Raw genomic sequence first — 19,829 nt, forward strand, 5'->3', positions numbered from 1 at the left:
GGGACAGCTTAGGCCTTCTTTATCTATTGAAAAACATTTTTATCTGTGAATTTCCAACGGTTTAGATTCTGCTGTTTGGGCAGCGGGGTGATGTAGTGAAAAGGAGCAGGGCTTCTCACCCGAAGGTTGTTGGGACATTTCCAATGGGGTCATTGCTGTTGTACCATTGGGCAAAAAACAGAACCCTCAGTAACAGCCTCAGTAAATATTCAGCATTATAAATGGATGACATGTAAAAACTGTAAGGTATGTAAGGCCATCTGCTAAGCAAAGGTATAATGCACCCAAAGCATCCCATGGAAAGCTGCGTATGTCATAGACTTGAAGTATTGTAGTTGCGGAACAAAAAAAGTTGATTTATACACTGCCAGCAGAAACACTCAATTCAACAACTGATCATCGGCTGTTATGCATAGAGAATGTATCTCAATATCATGAAAGGCCACAAGTATGAGGGAGATTATTTTTATTTGGAAAGCTGTTTCGCCTCAGCACAAAGGGCGGCCGTTACAGTGGCAGCCCTGCTGAATGTGTGACCAGGGTTAGCAGCTCCAGATCAGAGCTCACTTCCTCTCCGTCCGTGATCTGCCACCGCCAGAAAGCGCACTTCCTGCCCAGGTTAGAAGCTTGCAGCTCCTCTGCTGTTTCGCGGCAGGGTTGACTCAAACCGCAGTCTATTTATACTTGTTTTCTTCGTGTGCTGCGAAGCTTTCGGAGCTGTGGGAGGTGGCGGGGGAGTCGCGCGGCGGCTTCTGCGGATGACTCTGAGGCCAGGGCGGGGAATGGGGGTGCAGAGAGAAACAGCGGCAATTAAAAGGAGGTGGCACTTTGAGGTGGTTGGGGCAAAAAGTGCAGAGAGAGGGCAGAGAGAGACACTGCTTGCGTTGAGACTGTTGGGTAAAAGTGCCTTTATCCTGGGGTTGGGGCCACATACCGCTATAGACAGACTAGCAGAGTGTACAGGCATCATTAGGCAGGAAGCCACTGTATGTTTGTAGCACAGCAACATTTGGCATCATTTTTAAAATGTATTTTAACTTATTTGGGTAGCTGTGTGGTTTGAGTGCGGCAGAGGAGTTGGTTTGCAGGCGGGGGTGAAACCTTCTCTGTGTGGTTGGTTGTCGGAGCTGATAAGAGCTTGCCTGTCAGGATTGTACATCATTGCACTCTTTGCCCATGAGAACTGAAACCAAAAGCCACCAACGTGGGTGTCTGGCTTGTGTACCACAACCGTGACAAATTCCTTTAGTCGCATTTGAAATTCTGGGGTTTATTCTCTGTATGTTTATTCTCTTTATAACTTACTGTTATAGTGGAGAAACAGAACTTTATATCGTGCTGTTCATCAGCTATCACATGTCATTTTTTTGCCAGGGAGACTATAATGTTTTCCCCTGTATAATGTGTGTGTTGCTTCAGCATGCAGGCAGACACATACAGTACATTTGCCCTGAGACTTTTAGGAGCCTTTGACATCTCTCCTCTTTTGCAAGGGAAACAGTGCAAATCTAGTTACAGCTGCCTGTTGTGTCCACTAGAGGGTGCAGACATAACGGAGATCCCTTTCCAGCCACCAGTGTCTTCGGGAGAACTGGCAAAGTGCTCAATGCTCTGGAGAACCTCAGAAAAGAAGCATCAGCAATTCAGCCCAGGTTCCTCTCACTGTGCAGCCCGGTCAACTGCAGGCAATGGCTGACAGCTTCCTGTTTCATCAGGGGCTGGTACATTACATTATTGCAATTTAGCAGACACTCTTATCCAGAGCAACTTGAATAGGTTAAAATTTTCATATGACATGCATTGGTACAGCTGGAGATTTACTGAGGCAATCGTAGGTTAAGCACCTTGCCCAAGGATACAGCAGCAGTTCTTCAGTGGGGAAATCGAACCAGCAACCTTTCAGTTACTAACCCTGCACCTTACCATTACGCTACACTGCCGACCTAGGATAGATGTCAGCGAGCGTTGCTGTTCCTCTCAGCCTCAGTGTTCCAGATCCTCTGCACAGAATCCTGGCAGCTGGGGGGGGGGGGGGGGGGGTGGGGGGGCAGAAGCAGGGGAGTCCATAGAAACACACACAAAGGCCTGCCCATCTGCATTGGTGTTGCATCAGTGAACTCTTCACAGACTCACAGCCTGCACTCTCTCTCTCTGAATCCAGAGCGCTCCTGGAATCAGGCATGAACAAATCCCATTCTGTAGGCTTGGATGGTTGCCTGGCAACTGCTTTGGCTTAGGCCAGCAAGGGAGGGACAGTCACAGAGGGTCTTGTAGACCAACAATGATGAAGGATGTGACTGTCAATCGTAGTTATCATGTCTATGTGTGTGTATGGATGATTGTGTGTGTGCGCACACGTGTGAGTGTGTGTGTGTGTGTGTGTGTGTGTGTGTGTGTGTGTGTGTGTGTGTGCACATGTATACATTTTAAAAAACTAAATAAATACAGCAGGTAGAGAACATGAAAATGCAGCTGGAGGGCTGACGTAACACTTTTTAAAGTTTTCCTTATTTCGCAAGGATCTCGTTGAACTTTATTTTCTGATTCTCAACTTCCTGCTTCCTTCTTAATTTTGAAATGCCATCCCTGGTCACAACTTCTTTGGGCGGGGGGTGGGGGGTGATAAGCATGAACAATTTCACCATTAAAATAGAGATGCTTTACTTCCTGAAACAGAGGCTAATATGGGTATGGTAGATTATGTTAATATGGTTGACTTTCATGTCATAGTCAACGATGAGTGTGAATTGTGCAGCAGTGAACATTTGCTGTTTGACCCTACTAACAGGGTATTTTTCCTATTTCTGCAACAGTGGGTTCCCTCAAGACCAGACTCTGATGTTTTTGGTCCTCTGTGTTGCCAATATTATGTATACAGTAGAATCATTAGGGGTCCTTAATGAATTGGCAACATATATGTAGCACTAGTAATTGATATTTCTATTTTAAATGATGGTGTATGTTTATGCATTTGAATTTGATCATTAACTTACACATACTGCTTTTTCATCAGGGGACTGCTGTTAAGGTGTAGCTTTGGTGAACTTGGGCTCCTCAGAAATGCGTCCTGTATATTAAAGTATTTACACCTTTCTCTTGTACTGCATCTAAAGGAAAGCTGTAATATATTCTGAGAATGACATCACTGAAGTGCAGTCTATAGATCAGCTAGCCCCAGCAGAGCTGTGGAATGTGGTTTCTGCATAACTCCACACACACACACACACACACACACACACACACACACACACACACACACACATACATACACAGAAGACAAGAGCAGAGATGATACTACAAGAGGGACCCTGACAGACTGCAGACACCATAGTTGAGATTGCCCTTGTAGCCAATAAAGCGAGTTACTAGTACAGCTCACAGGGCTATTCTGAAAGCTGACAGATCTGTAAGAAGTTACACACTAAAGCTGCGAGGATGTGAGATGCTCGTGTTGCACAGCAAGAAAGAGCTATGGGTGTCACGGCCAAAGGGAGCGACACACAGTAACATGTTTCATTTTAACTCCCTAACCACCCATTTAGTTTGGCACGGTTAGAGCTATGTCCTCAGGGGGCCAAGATGTAGGTCATTCTGACCTACTTCATTCCAACTGCAGCACCATACCTTCCCCATTATCGATTGCTTTGAACTTCAGATAACTACCTCTGAAAGCACACTGCTGTCTGCATAGGCAGTTTCTGGCCGCACAGAAATCGACAGTGAGCCTAACGTCTTTTCAGGAGGCTTTCCATTGCAAAGAGGGTTTACAGTTTTGCAATATCACGTGTGCTTTTCCTTTTTTTTTCTTATGGTCTGCTGATTGGCACCTTCTGATAAGGTGCCATCAGTAACTGCTGCCACACATGTGCAGTAACATGGTGTTTCCACTTTTGTGTCAGATTTGGAAAGATAGGATGATTTTCCCCATATACATATGGTAGGAAAAAAAATGCTTGCTCCCTGTCAGAACATCCACTCATGTTGAAACCTGAACAGCTGGGGTTTATTTTCCTGTGATTGTACAAAGGGCCTAATCTATGTTCCTGAGAAAAAAAGAAATCATATTATTGTAGGTTAAGCTGAGGTAAATTACATGCCCCTTACTCCCACTTTATTGAAAATCTTCACATTCATTTAATCCTGGATAATCTCAATATTGTAGGTTACCTGGATGAAGTACTGAAATTAAGTCATACTCTGCAGATTCATGAGGCACTCTGAAAAGTTAATTGCTGGAAGGAGTATGTGTGTGTGTGTGTGTAAATGAGTGTGAGAATGTGTGTATTTATTTGTGTGTGTGTGTGTCATAAGTGTGTCTGTGTGTGTACTGATACACATTTGAAATATTCTGGCCATCAGGAACCCAAGGTACGAGGGCTGTTTTTACACTTGACTGTTCTCATCCAATTTGTTGCACCACTGAGCTGGTGCAACTGTGTGGGAATTGGCAGGCGCAGCCCATTAAGAACCAGTGGGTGCAAATCCATTTAGGTTTGCCCACACTGTGCCGCTGAAACCCAGGCAGGCGTCCAGATGCTTCATCCGGCCTGGTAACTCAAAGATCTTTTTTTTTTTCTTCCTCTTCTCTCAATCTCTCAGTGGGACAGGAGGAGACAAGCTCATCTGACCCCCTTTTTATTTTCGCTTCTTCTCACATTTCAATATGGACCGCGCTGGTGTGGAGCTTTTCAAAACAACCTCTCGTGTTCCTCTGTCTCTCCTGCTCATTTGCATGGCCCCTCTGGAGGATCCCCGGGTACGCCTCCTGCATCCAAATTTTACACGTCCCATTTGAAGTGTTTGTTGTGCTTCTGCAGAAGGCCACACTGATGGCGGTTAGTCAGTGCCAGGAGGCCACTAGGAAGGAATAATATTCAGGCCTGGACTGGATGCTCAGCTTGAGAAGTGCACAAGTGCCCACTGTTCTCCAGCTCCTGGAATCATACTTAACACAAAGTGTTAAAATATGTCTTGGGTGATTTTGTGCAAGAATCTATCAGAAAAGTACCGCTTGACATTTATAAATTAGAGTTGTCAGAGCTGTACTTGATGGGTAACATTGACATTGACATGTACTTCCAACTTAATGATCTCCTAGGAGCTACTTTGTAATATGTCTCAAAAGTTAAAGTCAAATCCAAGAATTAGTTAGAAATATATATGATTTCTAATTCTGTAAAACTATATGATAGTTTTTATTGAACACCCAAAGCTGTCCTTTAGCATCTACTTGAAACCACTAGAAGTAACACGTATAATATCAAAACAAAGTAATAGAATGCGTGAGAGTACGATTTCCTGGAGATTTACAGATTTTCTGCACATCCTGTTACAAAGAGCCCGGCCTTTTATTGCAGTGGGAAATTACTTAAATTAATTGCTTACTCAAAAAAGGATTTTCAGATTCGTTGAGTCTTCACTTAAGTTTCTGAACGGCTGAATGAGCAGTGGGGTTTGCTCATGCTTTGTCTGCGCTGGGGAGTTTGTCGGTGCAGTGTGCGGAGCTCGGCGAGCTCAAATTGAAAGCATTCACGGCGTTTGTGCAACACCCGCTCGAGGCGTCAGCGACGTGCAGGGAGGCTGTGGGAGCGCGCGGACCCGCCCTCGCTCCGCCATTTCTCACATTCTGCCTGTAGGTCGCGAGAGCGCAGCCCGATATCAACAAGGTGCGCGAGGCAGCAAAAATATATCGCTGGAGCTTCGCGCGGATCGGAAGAATTACACGAGCGCAGACGCGCGCGAGGCTGAGCAGGGTTCGGCGTTTTCAAAGATTGACGCAGAGGTGCCGGCGACTTATTGCCGAATTCATTTTTTTGTGTGGAGACGTGTTGAAGGCCGCCATTTTTGTTAGCGCCTCTGAAGACTTTCGGGAGTCAAGAAAGGATTTCAAATACATCTTTCGCCTACTTTAGCTTTACCGTTACGATCAAAGAAATATCGGAGCGCGTGCTGCGTTGCTTGCGACCGCCGATGCAACATCGTCGCGACATGGAAAGCGGCTCGTTGAAGTAACCCCTTTTTCTGTTTCGGGCTGACACTGGCTGGAGATATGTTTCATGAGCTCGCTGGCTACATGGTTACTTTTTCTCGGAAGAGGGAACTAAAAGGGGAACCTGAATTAGAATTTGTATGTCTTGGCATTGCATATGCTTGTATCTAACAAACCTTATTTTTTGATAAGCAACGTGCAGGCTAGGCAAATTTGGAAACGCTGCATAATGCTTCAAACTTGGCCCGAGCTAGCCAGAGCTTGCCCGTAAGACGTCAGGTTACAGTGAATGCTAACATTATAGCGACTTGCCGCCTTTGGTTATAAATCAGTTTTGAAGGGTTTGGGGTGGCCGATCACCCTGCCCTGTCTTTAAGATTAGTTCGCTGTCTAAATCCAAGGAGCAGAACCTAATCCTACCCATACCTGTTACATCTCCGCGTTGTTTTGATCTCCGTGTTTATTTATTGTTTTATTATATCTGTGATTGTTGCTCTTCAGTGTAGCTAACGTTAGTTAATTTATCCCGCTCCCACCATGTCGTCAGCGCGGTTCGATTCATCGGACCGGTCCAGTTGGTATTTCGGGCCGGTGTCGCGACAGGAGGCGCAGAACAGACTGCAGGGTCAGCGGCACGGCATGTTTTTAGTCCGGGATTCTTCGACCTGTCCCGGTGACTACGTGCTGTCGGTGTCCGAAAATTCAAAAGTGTCCCACTATATCATCAATTCGTTACCCAGCAAGAAGTTCAAAATCGGCGACCAGGAATTCGAGCACCTTCCGGCACTCTTGGAATTCTACAAGATTCATTACTTGGACACGACAACTCTGATCGAGCCTGCCCCCAGGTAAGAACTGCACAAATTGTCTGGCGGTGTCTGCATGTGCCACTTGCCTGTTTAAGACTGCGTGCACGTATACATGGAATATGTGGTATAGAGCCGCTAGGTACGTATTCTTTGCAAAAGTTCCCTCAAGAAATTTGAATTTGGCTTTATGGCAGGCATTTATGCGCCAGTGTCATTAGTTCCTGTATCGTAAACCCGAGCTTCCCTTTTCCCATTCACAAAATAGGATGACTACTACAAAGCTGCGTGTGCGCGCCGCAAGAAATTAGATGGTTATTGTTATTTTTAGGCCTTTGTGTTGATCACAGAGTTGAAAATAAACCTGACAGCAGTACAGTTGGCATAACGCTGTGATTCACCAGACGCTCGGCAGACGTTCAGATGGACGCTCTGAAAAGCTGTAAAACTAAACGAGCGCCCTTGAGCTTTTGAACAGGAAGAATATTCCCGACCCCCCTGTGAATTGGTTTACATGACAAGCTGTTATCGGCAATTAAATCTGGATGTGATCCGCGATTGTGTCCCCGGCCCATTGGTCTGCGGTTAAGAGCCACCGATTCATTCATTTAACGAGGTTTGAGCGGAGTCGCGTTGCAGCTTGCTACAGCGCCGTCCGCATTCCTTCATCACATTAACACATAGTTTGGTCCTAATCCGCCCGGCTTGTGCAAGAACCGCACACGTGAAGGAAGAACACTAACACTGCACTAACGCACGGTCCCCTGACAGGGGATGAATTACTGCGTAATAACCGCCATTTAAATGACTTGCAATGATTAATGGGGCGTGGCATGTTAACACCTTTTTAATGAATTCCCTATGATACCAACAGAGTCGTTAATTACCGCTCGAATAAGATTTCTTTCTCTTTCTATCTGTTGCTGAGTGGCGCTTCAGTATTCTAACAGATGGGGGATTGTTTGCATTGCTTGTTTTGTATGATTGAGGGTCGTGATTGGCTGTTGTTTAAAGCTGGACTGTGACCCCTGCCCCCTCAGGTACCCGAACCCGGCGATCAGTGCCAGCCCTGTGCCCGCCATGGGGCCGCCGGAGGACAACCTGGAGTACGTGCGGACTCTGTACGATTTTACGGGCAGCGACGCCGAGGACCTGCCCTTCAAGAAGGGCGAGATCCTGATCATCCTGGACAAGCCGGAGGAGCAGTGGTGGAGCGCTAAGAGCAAGGAGGGCCGCGTGGGCATGATCCCCGTCCCCTACGTGGAGAAGCTGGTGCGGCCCCCGGCCCACCAGCAGCAGCAGCAGTTCCCAGGCGGCCGCAACTCCAACAGCTACGGCATCCCAGAGCCGGCGCACGCCTATGCCCAGCCGCAGACGCAGACGCCGGGCACGCCCGCCACGCCCGCCACGCCCGGCGCCATCATCAACCCCCTGCCCTCCACGCAGAACGGGCCCGTCATGGCCAAGGCCATCCAGAAGCGTGTGCCCTGTGCCTACGACAAGACCGCCCTGGCGCTGGAGGTACCCTGGCCGCCCTCTGACCGAACCCCCCCCCCCTCCCCCCCCGCTTGCCCTGATCTCTGTGTGGGCCCTGTGCTACTCCCTGGTTTACACAGGGACAGCTCTTACCCGTGTCGATGTTGCCTGCATCTAGTGAGAAATCCCTAAACTGTAACAACACTGTGGCAGTGTAGCACAGCGGTAAGGAGCAGGACTTGCAACTGAAACGTTGCCGGTTCGATTCCCTGCTGGTGTACTGCTGCTTTAGCCTTGGGCAAGGTACTTAACTTTATAAATGGATAACATGTAAAATTTGTAACCCGTGTAAAGTTGCTTTGGATAAGAGCGTCTGCTAAATGAAAATAATGTAATGTAATGTAATGGAATAGTCTGATCAAATGACACCTGGAGCCCCTGCACCGGCATACCCGAAACGACGCAGGGGCTGCATGGTGCTCAGGGGCAGATACAGCTTATACGAAAGCTGAATCTTGAGTAAAAACACTGTATAGTATGACGATGCTTGAATGGCTGCTCCTCCGATCGAACATCTCGGCCTGTGGAAGGCCACATCCCCATCCATCAGGCCGCTGTCAATTTCCTATGTCTGAACTGCGAGGTAGGCAGCCCTTAGTGGAGATGAATGGAAGCCCTGAAATCAGTGGGGCTGGAGATAATATTGAGTACAGTGGCAGGTCCTAAGTGGTGGTGGGGTGTTGGGGGGACTGACAACTGTCAATAAAGCTGTGCTGCAAAGTACAGGGTTACAGGGTCCACAGAGCGAAGTGAACATGTGCAGAATCAGCGAAAGGCGTGTGCTCACTGGTGAAATATTGAACTTCACGGTGGGCCGTGTAGAGGCCGCGTGGCTCCGCTGGGCACCTCCAGGTCTGCCCTGGACTCATTTCACTGACTCTGCGGTGAGGAAGCAAAAACGCAGAGTCACGGTGTGACCGCCAGAAAGATGCCCGTAATGGCTGTGGGTGATGCGATGAGAGGGTGAGGGAGTGACGGGGGTGAGGGGCTGACAGGGTGAGGGGGTGACAGGGTGAGGGAGTGAGGGGGTGACAGGGTGAGGGAGTGAGGGGGTGACAGGGTGAGGGAGTGAGGGGCTGACAGGGTGAGGGAGTGAGGGGGTGACAGGGTGAGGGAGTCAGGGGGTGACAGGGTGAGGGAGTGAGGGGCTGACAAGGTGAGGGAGTGAGGGGGTGACAGGGTGAGGGAGTAAGGGGCTGACAGGGTGAGGGAGTGAGGGGGTGACAGGGTGAGGGAGTCAGGGGGTGACAGGGTGAGGGAGTGAGGGGTGACAGGGTGAGGGAGTGAGGGGGTGACAGGGTGAGGGAGTGAGGGGCTGACTGGGTGAGGGAGTGAGGGGGTGACAGGGTGAGGGAGTGAGGGGGTGACAGGGTGAGGGAGTGAGGGAGTGAGGGGGTGACAGGGTGAGGGAGTGAGGGGGTGACAGGGTGAGGGAGTGAGGGGGTGACAGGGTGAGGGAGTGAGGGGCTGACTGGGAGAGGGAGTGAGGGGGTGACAGGGTGAGGGAGTGAGGGGGTGACAGGGTGAGGGAGTGAGGGGGTGACAGGGTGAGGGGGTGACAGGGTGAGGGGGCGATGCATTAACATCTATGCCTTCGTAGAAAGCGCAGGGCTGTCCCTCGTCAGGCTCACTGGTGTGAAGAGAGTGCTCTGGGTTCCCCAGCGGCATTGTGCTGTCAGTCCTGTTAATCAGATGTGACTAATCAATGAGCAGTTCTCAGGGTGCCCTTGATGTGCGGTCACTCTTTTATTGTTTTGTTTAGTCTGATGTCTGCACTGAGCTCTAAGTCATTTTTGATGGAACGTATGAAAACGTCATCGTCAGATTGCCTTTAAATAGAGATGGTTTTACATCCTAATTTTATTGCCAGTGCATCTTGCTCACAGAGTGGGGGAAGAAGTTCTCTTTGGTGTGCGTATTTTTTGGTATAGGCTGATATACAGAGCTTCTACGTCTATTAATATGACATATAATTCACAGGAATACGCTAGCAGTGTCTAGGCTGGGATTTGAACACACAACCCTTACACAGCTGTTAAATCAAATTCAGCCTGCAAATATTTATTCAGAACAGCAGAAGTTCTTCTGTATCATAATCACTCACTAACAGCAGCACTGGATTGAGGGAGTTGAGTGGGTACCTGGCATACGGCCGGGTTTCTGGGCGGCTGTGGGGGAAACCTCCCAGCAGCGCTGTGATCAGGTAGTGGGGAGACAGTGGCTATAATGGAATACAGCAGCGGCGTTGTTATAGTAATTATTTTTATCCCGGTGGAATCGGCCCCACTCCGCGTGAGCCGTGTTGGTGTTGGAGCCGTGGCAGCTGTTGTGCGCAGATGATGTGTGGGATTATTCTGAGTCAACAGCGCCTGCATCCCGGGGACGACAGCAGGCCCGCGGGGCGAGGGGCAGGGGGGCACGGGGGCAGGAAGGCCTGCCTGGAAATCCTGTCCCAGGAGCCAGGACTCCACTCAGCCTCCAGAGGGCGCTGTGGGGGACGGGCGTAATAATGACTGTGGTGTTGATCACGGCTTATCAGGTCACGGCTGAACCCGTGGTGTGTGGTGTGTGATTGCTGTTGTTTTCACAGGACACATAGCGTTATGCACTATTTGTGTCATTTGTAATATCCTCAGTTGTAGAAACGCATGCTCATACATGAATATTATAGCACCCCGACCCCCTAGTTTTCCTTAAAGTACTTCAGGGCCTAGAACCTCAACTTCCAGTTTAACCCATCCTGGTATCAGCTGAATGGCCACAGGGGACATGGGTACCCTGGGAAATCATGTCAAATAGCTTGGCAGGAGGAGCAGTTTGGGAGACATTTGGAAGAGCAATGGTGACGATGTAGAAGTATGAAGTAAAGTGGAAATTCACATTAACGCCAGACAGAACATCTGACAATGTAAATTCGCAGAAGAGATACACACTCTGCAGTTTCCTTTTTTTGCAAAGTTTAGGCTGAAATATCTGAACACGCTGCCTTCTTTAGTGAAAGACCTTGGGGAAAGTCCTTATATACCAGCTGACTAGCAAGACCAACTGGATAACACCTTCCCAACAGAGCAGTCTTTTCCCTGAAGGAAGCGGCATGCTGAAACATTTGAGTCTTTCATCCTCTCTACTGGAAACAAAAATGGAATGCGGAACACTACCTTGCATTAATTTCTAAGATTCTTTTGATCTGTGCGCTTGCGGTTTTAGCTAAGAGTTAAAATAAGAGCACAATCCATTTTCAAAAAGAGGTTTATATGAAGCAATTCTGATGGGTGAGAGATGTGGAATAGTCCATAACCTGCATGTTTTTACACACATATTCCTGTGTGTTTGATTACAGATGATTGTCTTTGGCTGAGGCAGCTTGGAGGTTACCTTCACAGCGCAGGTTCATTCACAAGTAGAAGTCTGAAATTGACCAGAGTGGTTTCCTCTGACAGCGGTCTCTCTGCCGTAATTAAAAATGCATGTGTGTTTGTGTGAGGCGCAATGCCAAGGCCAGGTTTTGGAGCCTTCGGCTGCGTGCCCTCTGGAAATAGGCTTAAGTCGGCAGCCTTGTTACACAGATCTGCTGTATTTAAGGCTGGATATTTGTCATGTGCCTCAGAGTGTGGAGATTATGGGCTGGGCTCGCTGTTACACAAAGGCCGGCAGCAGCGGTATTGTGGCATTGCAGCGATGTTATGACATCTCTGACGCGGTTTGCCCCATGTCATGGTGAAATATTGAGCCGGTTGTGAAATTTCTCACGCTGTCTCTCTCTTTTTCTGGGAATGTGACTCGGAACATTTTCTTTTGATTCCCTGGTGTAAGAAACCAGCGCTGTCAAGTGAAGATCCTGTGTGTTCTGGGTAGTAATGACCGAGAAGGCCATTGTTACAACATGTGATGAGTAGCAGTGAACTCATATGGTAACCTTGCACAAATCTTTTAAAGTACATGACCAGGATGACCTCCAGGAACCATGCTGTGTTTTTCCACTGTAACACAGGTTGCACGTAACATGTGGTCACATATCAGTGATAACCAGAATGTTCAAAGGTATTAACAGACCTAAAAGTGTGAGCACTTTGCTTAGCCTTCATATAGCATGGTGAAAGTGAAAGAATGATGGTTGTGATGGCACACCTGAGCAATCCCGCACACCTGAGCAATCCCGCACACTTGAGCAATCCCGCACACTTGAGCAATCCCGCACACCTGAGCAATCCCGCACACTTGAGCAATCCCGCACACTTGAGCAATCCCGCACACTTGAGCAATCCCGCACACCTGAGCAATCCCGCACACCTGAGCAATCCCGCACACTTGAGCAATCCCACCTGAGATATCCCGCACACCTGAGCAATCCCGCACACCTGAGCAATCCCACACACCTGAGCAATCCCGCACACTTGAGCAATCCCGCACACTTGAGCAATCCCGCACACTTGAGCAATCCCGCACACTTGAGCAATCCCACATGAGATATCCCGCACACCTGAGCAATCCCGCACACCTGAGATATCGCACGCAGCAGTGGTGAATATGGAGTATTGCGGTTCATGCTGTATATGACCGAAATGCTCCCATTGTCACTGCCTAGGCTGCAGGTGGGACTTTCACTGCCTATGGCTTTGCAGTCTGTAATACACCAGTCAATTTCACTGTGTTTCTTGGTTTGCTATAACCATGCAGTGTGCTGTCAGGACAAGCCAAGGCGCTCTGGTACACCAATAAAGTGAGTGCAGTTCTCTGTAATACCAATTTCAGCCCTCCATACCAGCTCTCGGTTTGCCTTAGCCTCCAGTTCAATCATTTCTTTTTTTTTTCCCCACTGAGAACAAATTAGGCTGAACTACATAGCGATATTTCAGGTCTGGGAGAACAGTCTGTGCTGCATTTATTAATAAGCGAATGATACCAGAGGGACATGTGCATACAGCATCTGGAAGATGACGCTTTTGTGGAAAGTGCACTTGTTCCAAACCCGCTGAAATGCCAGAGTTTCGACACGTGTCACAGGAGTGAGGAAAGCACTTTTCTATTACACTTAGCTGAAGCTATGGTACATAGAGTTTTACCAGCTAAGTGTGGTGTTTCAAAGATGTTAAAAGTGTTATTTCAAGGACAGCTACTGGTAATAGCCAAATATAGCTTTTTTGCCGATAGCTTTCGTTCGTATGAGGCAGCAAACTGTAGAAATCACAACTGACAAAATCCTTCTGCAGACCAACGCAAAACAGTCTGATCTGTGCGTATGGCATCACTGTAATCATTCTGTAGGTATCGCAGTGTACAAATGTTGCTGATGCAGTTTGAATAGGACTGATATATAATGTATATCTTCTTTCTCTCTCTCCCCCCCCCCCCCCCTCTCTGTCGCCCCCCCTGCAGGTTGGTGACATAGTGAAAGTGACACGGATGAACATAAGTGGTCAGTGGGAGGGGGAGGTGAACGGCCGGAGGGGCCTCTTTCCTTTCACCCACGTTAAAATCATGGACCCCCAGAACCCGGACGAGAGTGAATGAGGAGACCCACCCAATCTGCGCTCCTGATGGCTGCCTCCATGCTGCCCCCCCGTCCCCCCCGCACCCCCCGCTCGTCACCATCGGCAACGCCTCGTTCGTCGCACGGCTTCAGAGAGCTCGACCCGCCAAAACCGCCGCTCCAGTCAGCCGAACCATCGCGCGTCCGGCTGCGGGGGTTCCGCTTCGACCCGTTTACGAGCTCTGCATTTGGAGCGTTGCCTCGCTTGGTAACAGGAGTGTCAATGTTTTTTTTTTTTCTTTGCTTTCCCCTTAATTTCTTTTTTTTTTTTGTTTGTTTCTTTCTTGTTTTGGCTATCTCTGTCACTGTGCCAGGGGAGGTGTGTGCTCTCCCCATGTGACACCCTATCCTTTTTGACATTTTTTTTTGTGGTATTTGGGCTTTGTTGAAGCTGCTTTAATTGTTGGCAAGCCAAATTGTGTCAGCCTGGCTGTTTGTCGTGGAGAAGAAGGGGTTTATGGGAATTATGGTTGGGGGGGGTGGGGGGGGAGGGGTGGAGAGAGGAGGCCCAGAAACACGAGGCAGTCTGTGGAGGCAGTGGCCGCGTCACTCTGCTGTCCAAACCAATCAATCACTTTTGTACCTTAAATAGAGTGAGGCGGTGACCGGCCCTCTCTGTAGGCTGGGGGGGGAGACAGCCTCTGGACTGGCTGAGTCACAGATCGGGTCTACAGCCTTGGCAGTGTGGGTTCTGTTTTCAGCAGAGTGCCGTTAACGGCAGCGGGGGGGGGGGGGGGGGGGGTAGAGGTAGAGGATGGCTAGACCTCCCTGTTGAGCATCACCTCTCCAGCCTCCTGAACTCTCCCCCACCCAAAGCTTGCGGTCAGATCGGTGCAACTCTAAAGCAGACTGCGAAGGTCACTGATAATTTATGTGGTGTGTTTTTTTTTGTTTTTTTTTTGGTTTGTCTTTTTTTTAGTAGGTTGTATGTTATAACGGTCAACGATTGTAGCCTTCTGTGCCATAAAAACCGAACGGGCTGAAGTTGTCGCCGCACTTGTGTGGACGCATGGCTGGGAGCTGCTGGAGAATGTTCTGGAAGGGGGGGGGGGGTGGGGGTGGCGGCGATGCGTGGCTGTCTGAACAGGGAGTTAAAGAGGTGTGTGCACGCGTGCGTGTGTGTGTGTGTGGGCGTGTGTGTAGGTGACGTCTCCATCGATGCCTTTATGTACAGAGAAAAACATTCGCACAAGTCATCTTCTCAAACTCTGTCCACTGTTTCGCTTAAGGACTTCTTTTCAGCCGTTGTCACTACAGAAAAGGCTATGGGATGAGGGAGCGATTTAACTGGGTGTAAACACTCTGGGCATGCTTCTCATCCTGTCTGGTGTAGCCTTTCAGATCTGCAGACTTTACTTGACAAGTATGCAGCAGCCTCTGCTTAAAAAAACAAAAACGATCCACCTTGTTGTCTCTCCAGGGTGCTTTCTCAAGCCTCTTCTGTCATGTGTTGGAATAACAAACAGCTTCATTCTCACCTGTCTCCAGCCATAATCTTTTTTTGTTTTTTTCCCCTTGATAGTCAATCAGCTGTTGAATCATGCATTTAACACGTGGTTATGTGACCCTGTGTGAGAAGGGCACCTGAAGGCAACATTTTTAAAAGGGAAAACTCCAACTGGTGGCCTCCCCGCATGACCTCCTGACCTTCGCGTGAGTTCAAGGTCAAAGTGCTGCTTTGTGTCATTTCTAGTTTACTAATAGCAATTTAAATTGTATTTTTTTTTTAATCGCATTTGTGGAATTGCCATACCTGTGTAATTCTGAAACATCAAAGGCCTCCATTCTAACCCCTCCAATGAAGCAATACATCAGTTCCTAGTCTTTGTGGTTTTAGAAGGTGAGTTAATCATTTCAGTTTTAAAAATGTCCCAAAACTGTATTCCTTTTTAATGGCATTAACAGTATTACAGCGCTTTTTTTCTTGTATAGGGAAGCAAACGGAGTGTCCATCTGTCTCTTTTATTCAAAACGAAATTGTGCCTTTTATTTTCCTGTGCCATTGACATGTGTTAATAGGTGACATGGTTAACACTCCTGTCGGTAAGACCCCATATGTACAGTGTGAGTAAATAAAATTTACGTCTGATTCTTGCAGCTGTTTCTGTCTGTTTTTTTCCGGGCCGCAGATAAGATGATGAAGCACATTTTATCAGTAACATTTAAATCAGGAAGGGCGGGGAGAAGAACCGCCCTTCATCAACAGAATAGACTTATGATACTAATTTTTAGCTGTTCCACTTTGCGTTTCCCCGGAGGAGGAATTAATTAGCGATTCTTAATGAAACGCTATAAAGGGAGACACTGTATTGCTGAATTGAGTGAAAAATAACTTCAAGGTTATAGTTTCATTATTTGAATTTGAGCAGAAACAACCAAACGCCAGGTATGGATGGGTTGTTTTGGCCTTCAAGAGACGAACGTTAAGGTATTATCGTAGAGCTGCGACATGAAACGTGTGAAAAGAACCGAGGAGGTGTATCTGAGGATGTATCTTTTAACACACTGTCCTCCACGACGCAGTTAAGCAGGTCAATGGTTTTGGACTGCAACAGTTATTTCAGCCATATTTTTAGATCACAAATCAGATCAAGACCTCTATAGGACCCGGCTAAAGACATTTTGGCAGTGCTGTCGCGCTTGACCGAAAAAGACGGACTCCACGACCAAAGGAATCTCTTCCAATCTGAACGAATCATCTGTCGTACACAACCCGTTTTGGCTTTGCAGTCATTTTCACGCATACTTTCGGCCATTATCGACTGCGATCTAACTTTGATCCACCAGCAAAAACACAAGTGAATGCTACTGTACCTAAAATACCCCCTTCACCCATTGTGGCATGAACGCAAAAACACGTCTTAGGAAAATGTGTAGTCTGTCTCAGGCTGTATCGTGTAGCTACCTGGTCACTTCTAACGGCACACACGCACACACACTTACTTTTGAAGCTGACAGCTACTCTCACAGCAAAATTAGCCTACAGAAACGCCCATTTCTGTAAACATAAATTTGCCTCTATTGAAAGCGCCCAATCTGGGCGGTGCAGTCAAGTTCTTATTTCTGATCAAAGCGCAACTGCCAAAACTCAGCGCGCATTTTCACACTACCTAAATGTCGTGTGTCTCACTGCAGGCGACTTACCGACACGCACCGGGTAAGGTAAAGTGGTGCAGACTGAAGGCCCGTTAAAACATACGATAATAAAAACCCTACAAAGGCTGTTAAAGCTTAATTGGGAATGTGAAAATGCGGTCAGGAGGAAATTCACTGAGTGGAAGGCAGGATGAAGACAGCCAGCCGCCCGCAGACGCGCTAAAGATGGGACCGATGATGCGCGCGAACAGGTGCGGGGGGACATGACGGTATCCGACACGGAGACCGCCGCCGGTGCCTCGGGGGCGGGCTGGCAGTGAATCCGCGGTGCTAAAAATACAGGGGATGATGTAACAGTCATGAGGTTCGTATAGGTTTTGTTGTAAAAAATGACGGACATAGCCTATGGGGTTAGCTCTAAAGCGCATAAACAGGAGACCACAATCAGCGTTATATTTCAGAAAACGTCTCCTCTGATGATAAGGGAATTCGCATGCAATCTACACATACCGGTGTTTTAAAAATTTACGCCAACATGGCATCTTTAGAAACGATGCTTCACCTTTTCTGACAGCACATCTTGAGTGCTCTTTCCCCTTGTCTGTCGCATCAGCGCCAGGGGTGTCACTAAAATAAATCCGTCAAACTCACCTGGATTTAAAATGTAAGCAGTGGCAAATTAACGCCAGTATCAACATTTTATTGTGGAATTAAATCGTTAAAAAGGTACGACTCACAATTGGCATAATGTCAAAGTCTGCGTCTTTGACCGCAAGAGGGCGATGTTTCGCTAAGTAATTGACGGTTCTGGAGCACGCTCCCGTTTGAGGAAAAGAATGTCAAGGTGCAGGCTAGATAACATATTGGAGTCCTTGGTGTGAGAAAAATTTTTAATATCTGGTCACCTCATTTGTTGACCTTATGTTGACATTTGTAATTCTAGCATTATAATATAATTACCTTTTTTATTTTCCATTCTATTAGGTTTTTATATCTTCTCTGGTGAACCTGCATCAGTTTCTGACTGTGAACAGCTTCTTTATGCATCCATAAATAAATGACTGATGAGTAAATATGTCAGTGAGTGAAATGGTTCATGTAAGGGCATCTGGAAAGCAAATGAATTATTCAAATTATTCATGCACAAATCACCGCACTGTGCTGCCCCAGTCCTCCGTGTGATAACGCTGTCTCCTCACTCCCCCTCACCTTTACCTGTACCTGAGATTCGTTTGTAGGGGGATGCATCTTCCGCTTTTATGATCTGCTTTATCTGGCCACAAACACCAGATCTATCGATACGCAGACTGACTGGACCACATCCAGGCGAACTCAATCAAACATTTACGCACAACAGACGGTTTCGGTGGATCACGCCTTCTGTCGGACTTATGTTGTGCTAAAAATGAGGCCACTGTCTGTCGTTTGTTATTTCGTACCCCTTTTGGAACTGGGTCAACAGAGTTGGGCCTAATGGCAGTGCATGTGGGGCAAGATCGCAGTGGTAATTTTTTTGCCCTTGTTTTTATCAGCTTCGTTGTGGTTACAGAGTCACTAAGGATGGCGACTAGGTGACTAGTTTAGTGCGAGGTTCATTTGCAAATGATCTTCCCCCATATCAGCCTTCCTGTAATCAGTAATTTTATCTCCGCATGTTATCTCTTCTGTGTTTATTATGTTCCTACTTGTAGTGCTTACCTTGGCTGTGAGTATGCCATAATGGAATACTATAAAATTAAAAAGAGTGTCTGGCTGACAAAATATCATGGCCTGTGACTCATTTGTCTGTTTGCTGGTGAGGATGGTCTCTTTAGACTTGACTATGCAAGGTCTTGGTGTCCATAGTGCTCCTTATAAACGGTTACAAGTCCAGATGTCGGTGTTCGTGATGGATTTTAACATATCAGGACCCGATATGAGCGGTTCTCATCAATCTCAGATGATATTGTGTCAGGACCCATCCACCTGTGAGTAGCACATGAAGCCCTGACCTTCGGGTTTGGTTTGTTTCATTTCCAGGCTCTTGTTCTCTATGCTAAAAAAACAGTTGAAAACATCTGTCACCAATTCAACAGTGTCTAGACTGCATCCCTGATTCTCCTGACAACCTGAAACCGAATGTCCTCGCAGAACAGGGTCAGTGACGTCACGCACCGCGCACTCGAGCGATTTCTTGGAAAGCCAGCCTACCCCAAACAAGCATAACACTGAACTCACCGAACCCTGGGAGGTACCCACTACACGAACTGGCCTCAGGTCAGTCACTGATGATGTAAAAGTACCACCTGAAATGCAGGAGACCAACTATCCCTTTGAAGCTTAGTTGTACTCGATGGCGAGGGCAGGTATGAGCGCAGTTCGGGGAAACGTGTGGAGACAGCGCATCGCTGCAGGCGCTGCTCGGGAATGTTTGCACGTCTCCACCGTATCGCAGCGATGGTTTCTTATTTGCGTCTCAAGCATGGCTGTTCAGGATGTCCCGCGCCGTGGACAAAGGTAACAGTATTGGTGACAAGTCTACCGACACACAGGAGCTGTAGTCTCACTAAGTTAAATAAACAGGAATTATAGAAAATTCTCGTAAGCACCTTTAGTCCGCTTTCTGATGGCCCCGGTTCTCTGCATATCGGGGGTGGCAGGGCCAACACATACCGACTGATTATATGCATATTTTGCACAGACCTCATCCAAAGCACAGATGCACAATCGTAAGCTTATCTTCTGTTTAAGCTTTGTGCTGCGCGTCAGAGTAAGCTGATTAGTGACCCATTTTTTTCACTTTAAAATGGTATCGCTACAGGATAGAGTTCTGATGAAGAGCGCAGGGTCGGTGAGTTACACTTTTGTGCGGTCCAATACTACCCTCTAGTGT

General features: G+C 47.6%; 1 protein-coding gene across 1 annotated transcript; it reads left to right on the forward strand.

Moving 5' to 3' along the window:
- The first annotated feature begins 5,575 nt into the window (after positions 1-5,575).
- Positions 5,576-14,106, forward strand: LOC118777947 (crk-like protein). The gene is made up of 3 exons (XM_036529216.1): positions 5,576-6,837; positions 7,836-8,316; positions 13,708-14,106. The coding sequence occupies exons 1-3, from the start codon at positions 6,527-6,529 to the stop codon at positions 13,840-13,842; spliced, it is 927 nt and encodes a 308-aa protein (XP_036385109.1). The 5' UTR covers positions 5,576-6,526; the 3' UTR covers positions 13,843-14,106.
- The last annotated feature ends 5,723 nt before the right edge of the window (positions 14,107-19,829 follow it).

Source organism: Megalops cyprinoides, chromosome 5 (genome assembly GCF_013368585.1).
Source record: "Megalops cyprinoides isolate fMegCyp1 chromosome 5, fMegCyp1.pri, whole genome shotgun sequence".
Classification (NCBI taxonomy): Eukaryota; Metazoa; Chordata; class Actinopteri; order Elopiformes; family Megalopidae; genus Megalops; species Megalops cyprinoides.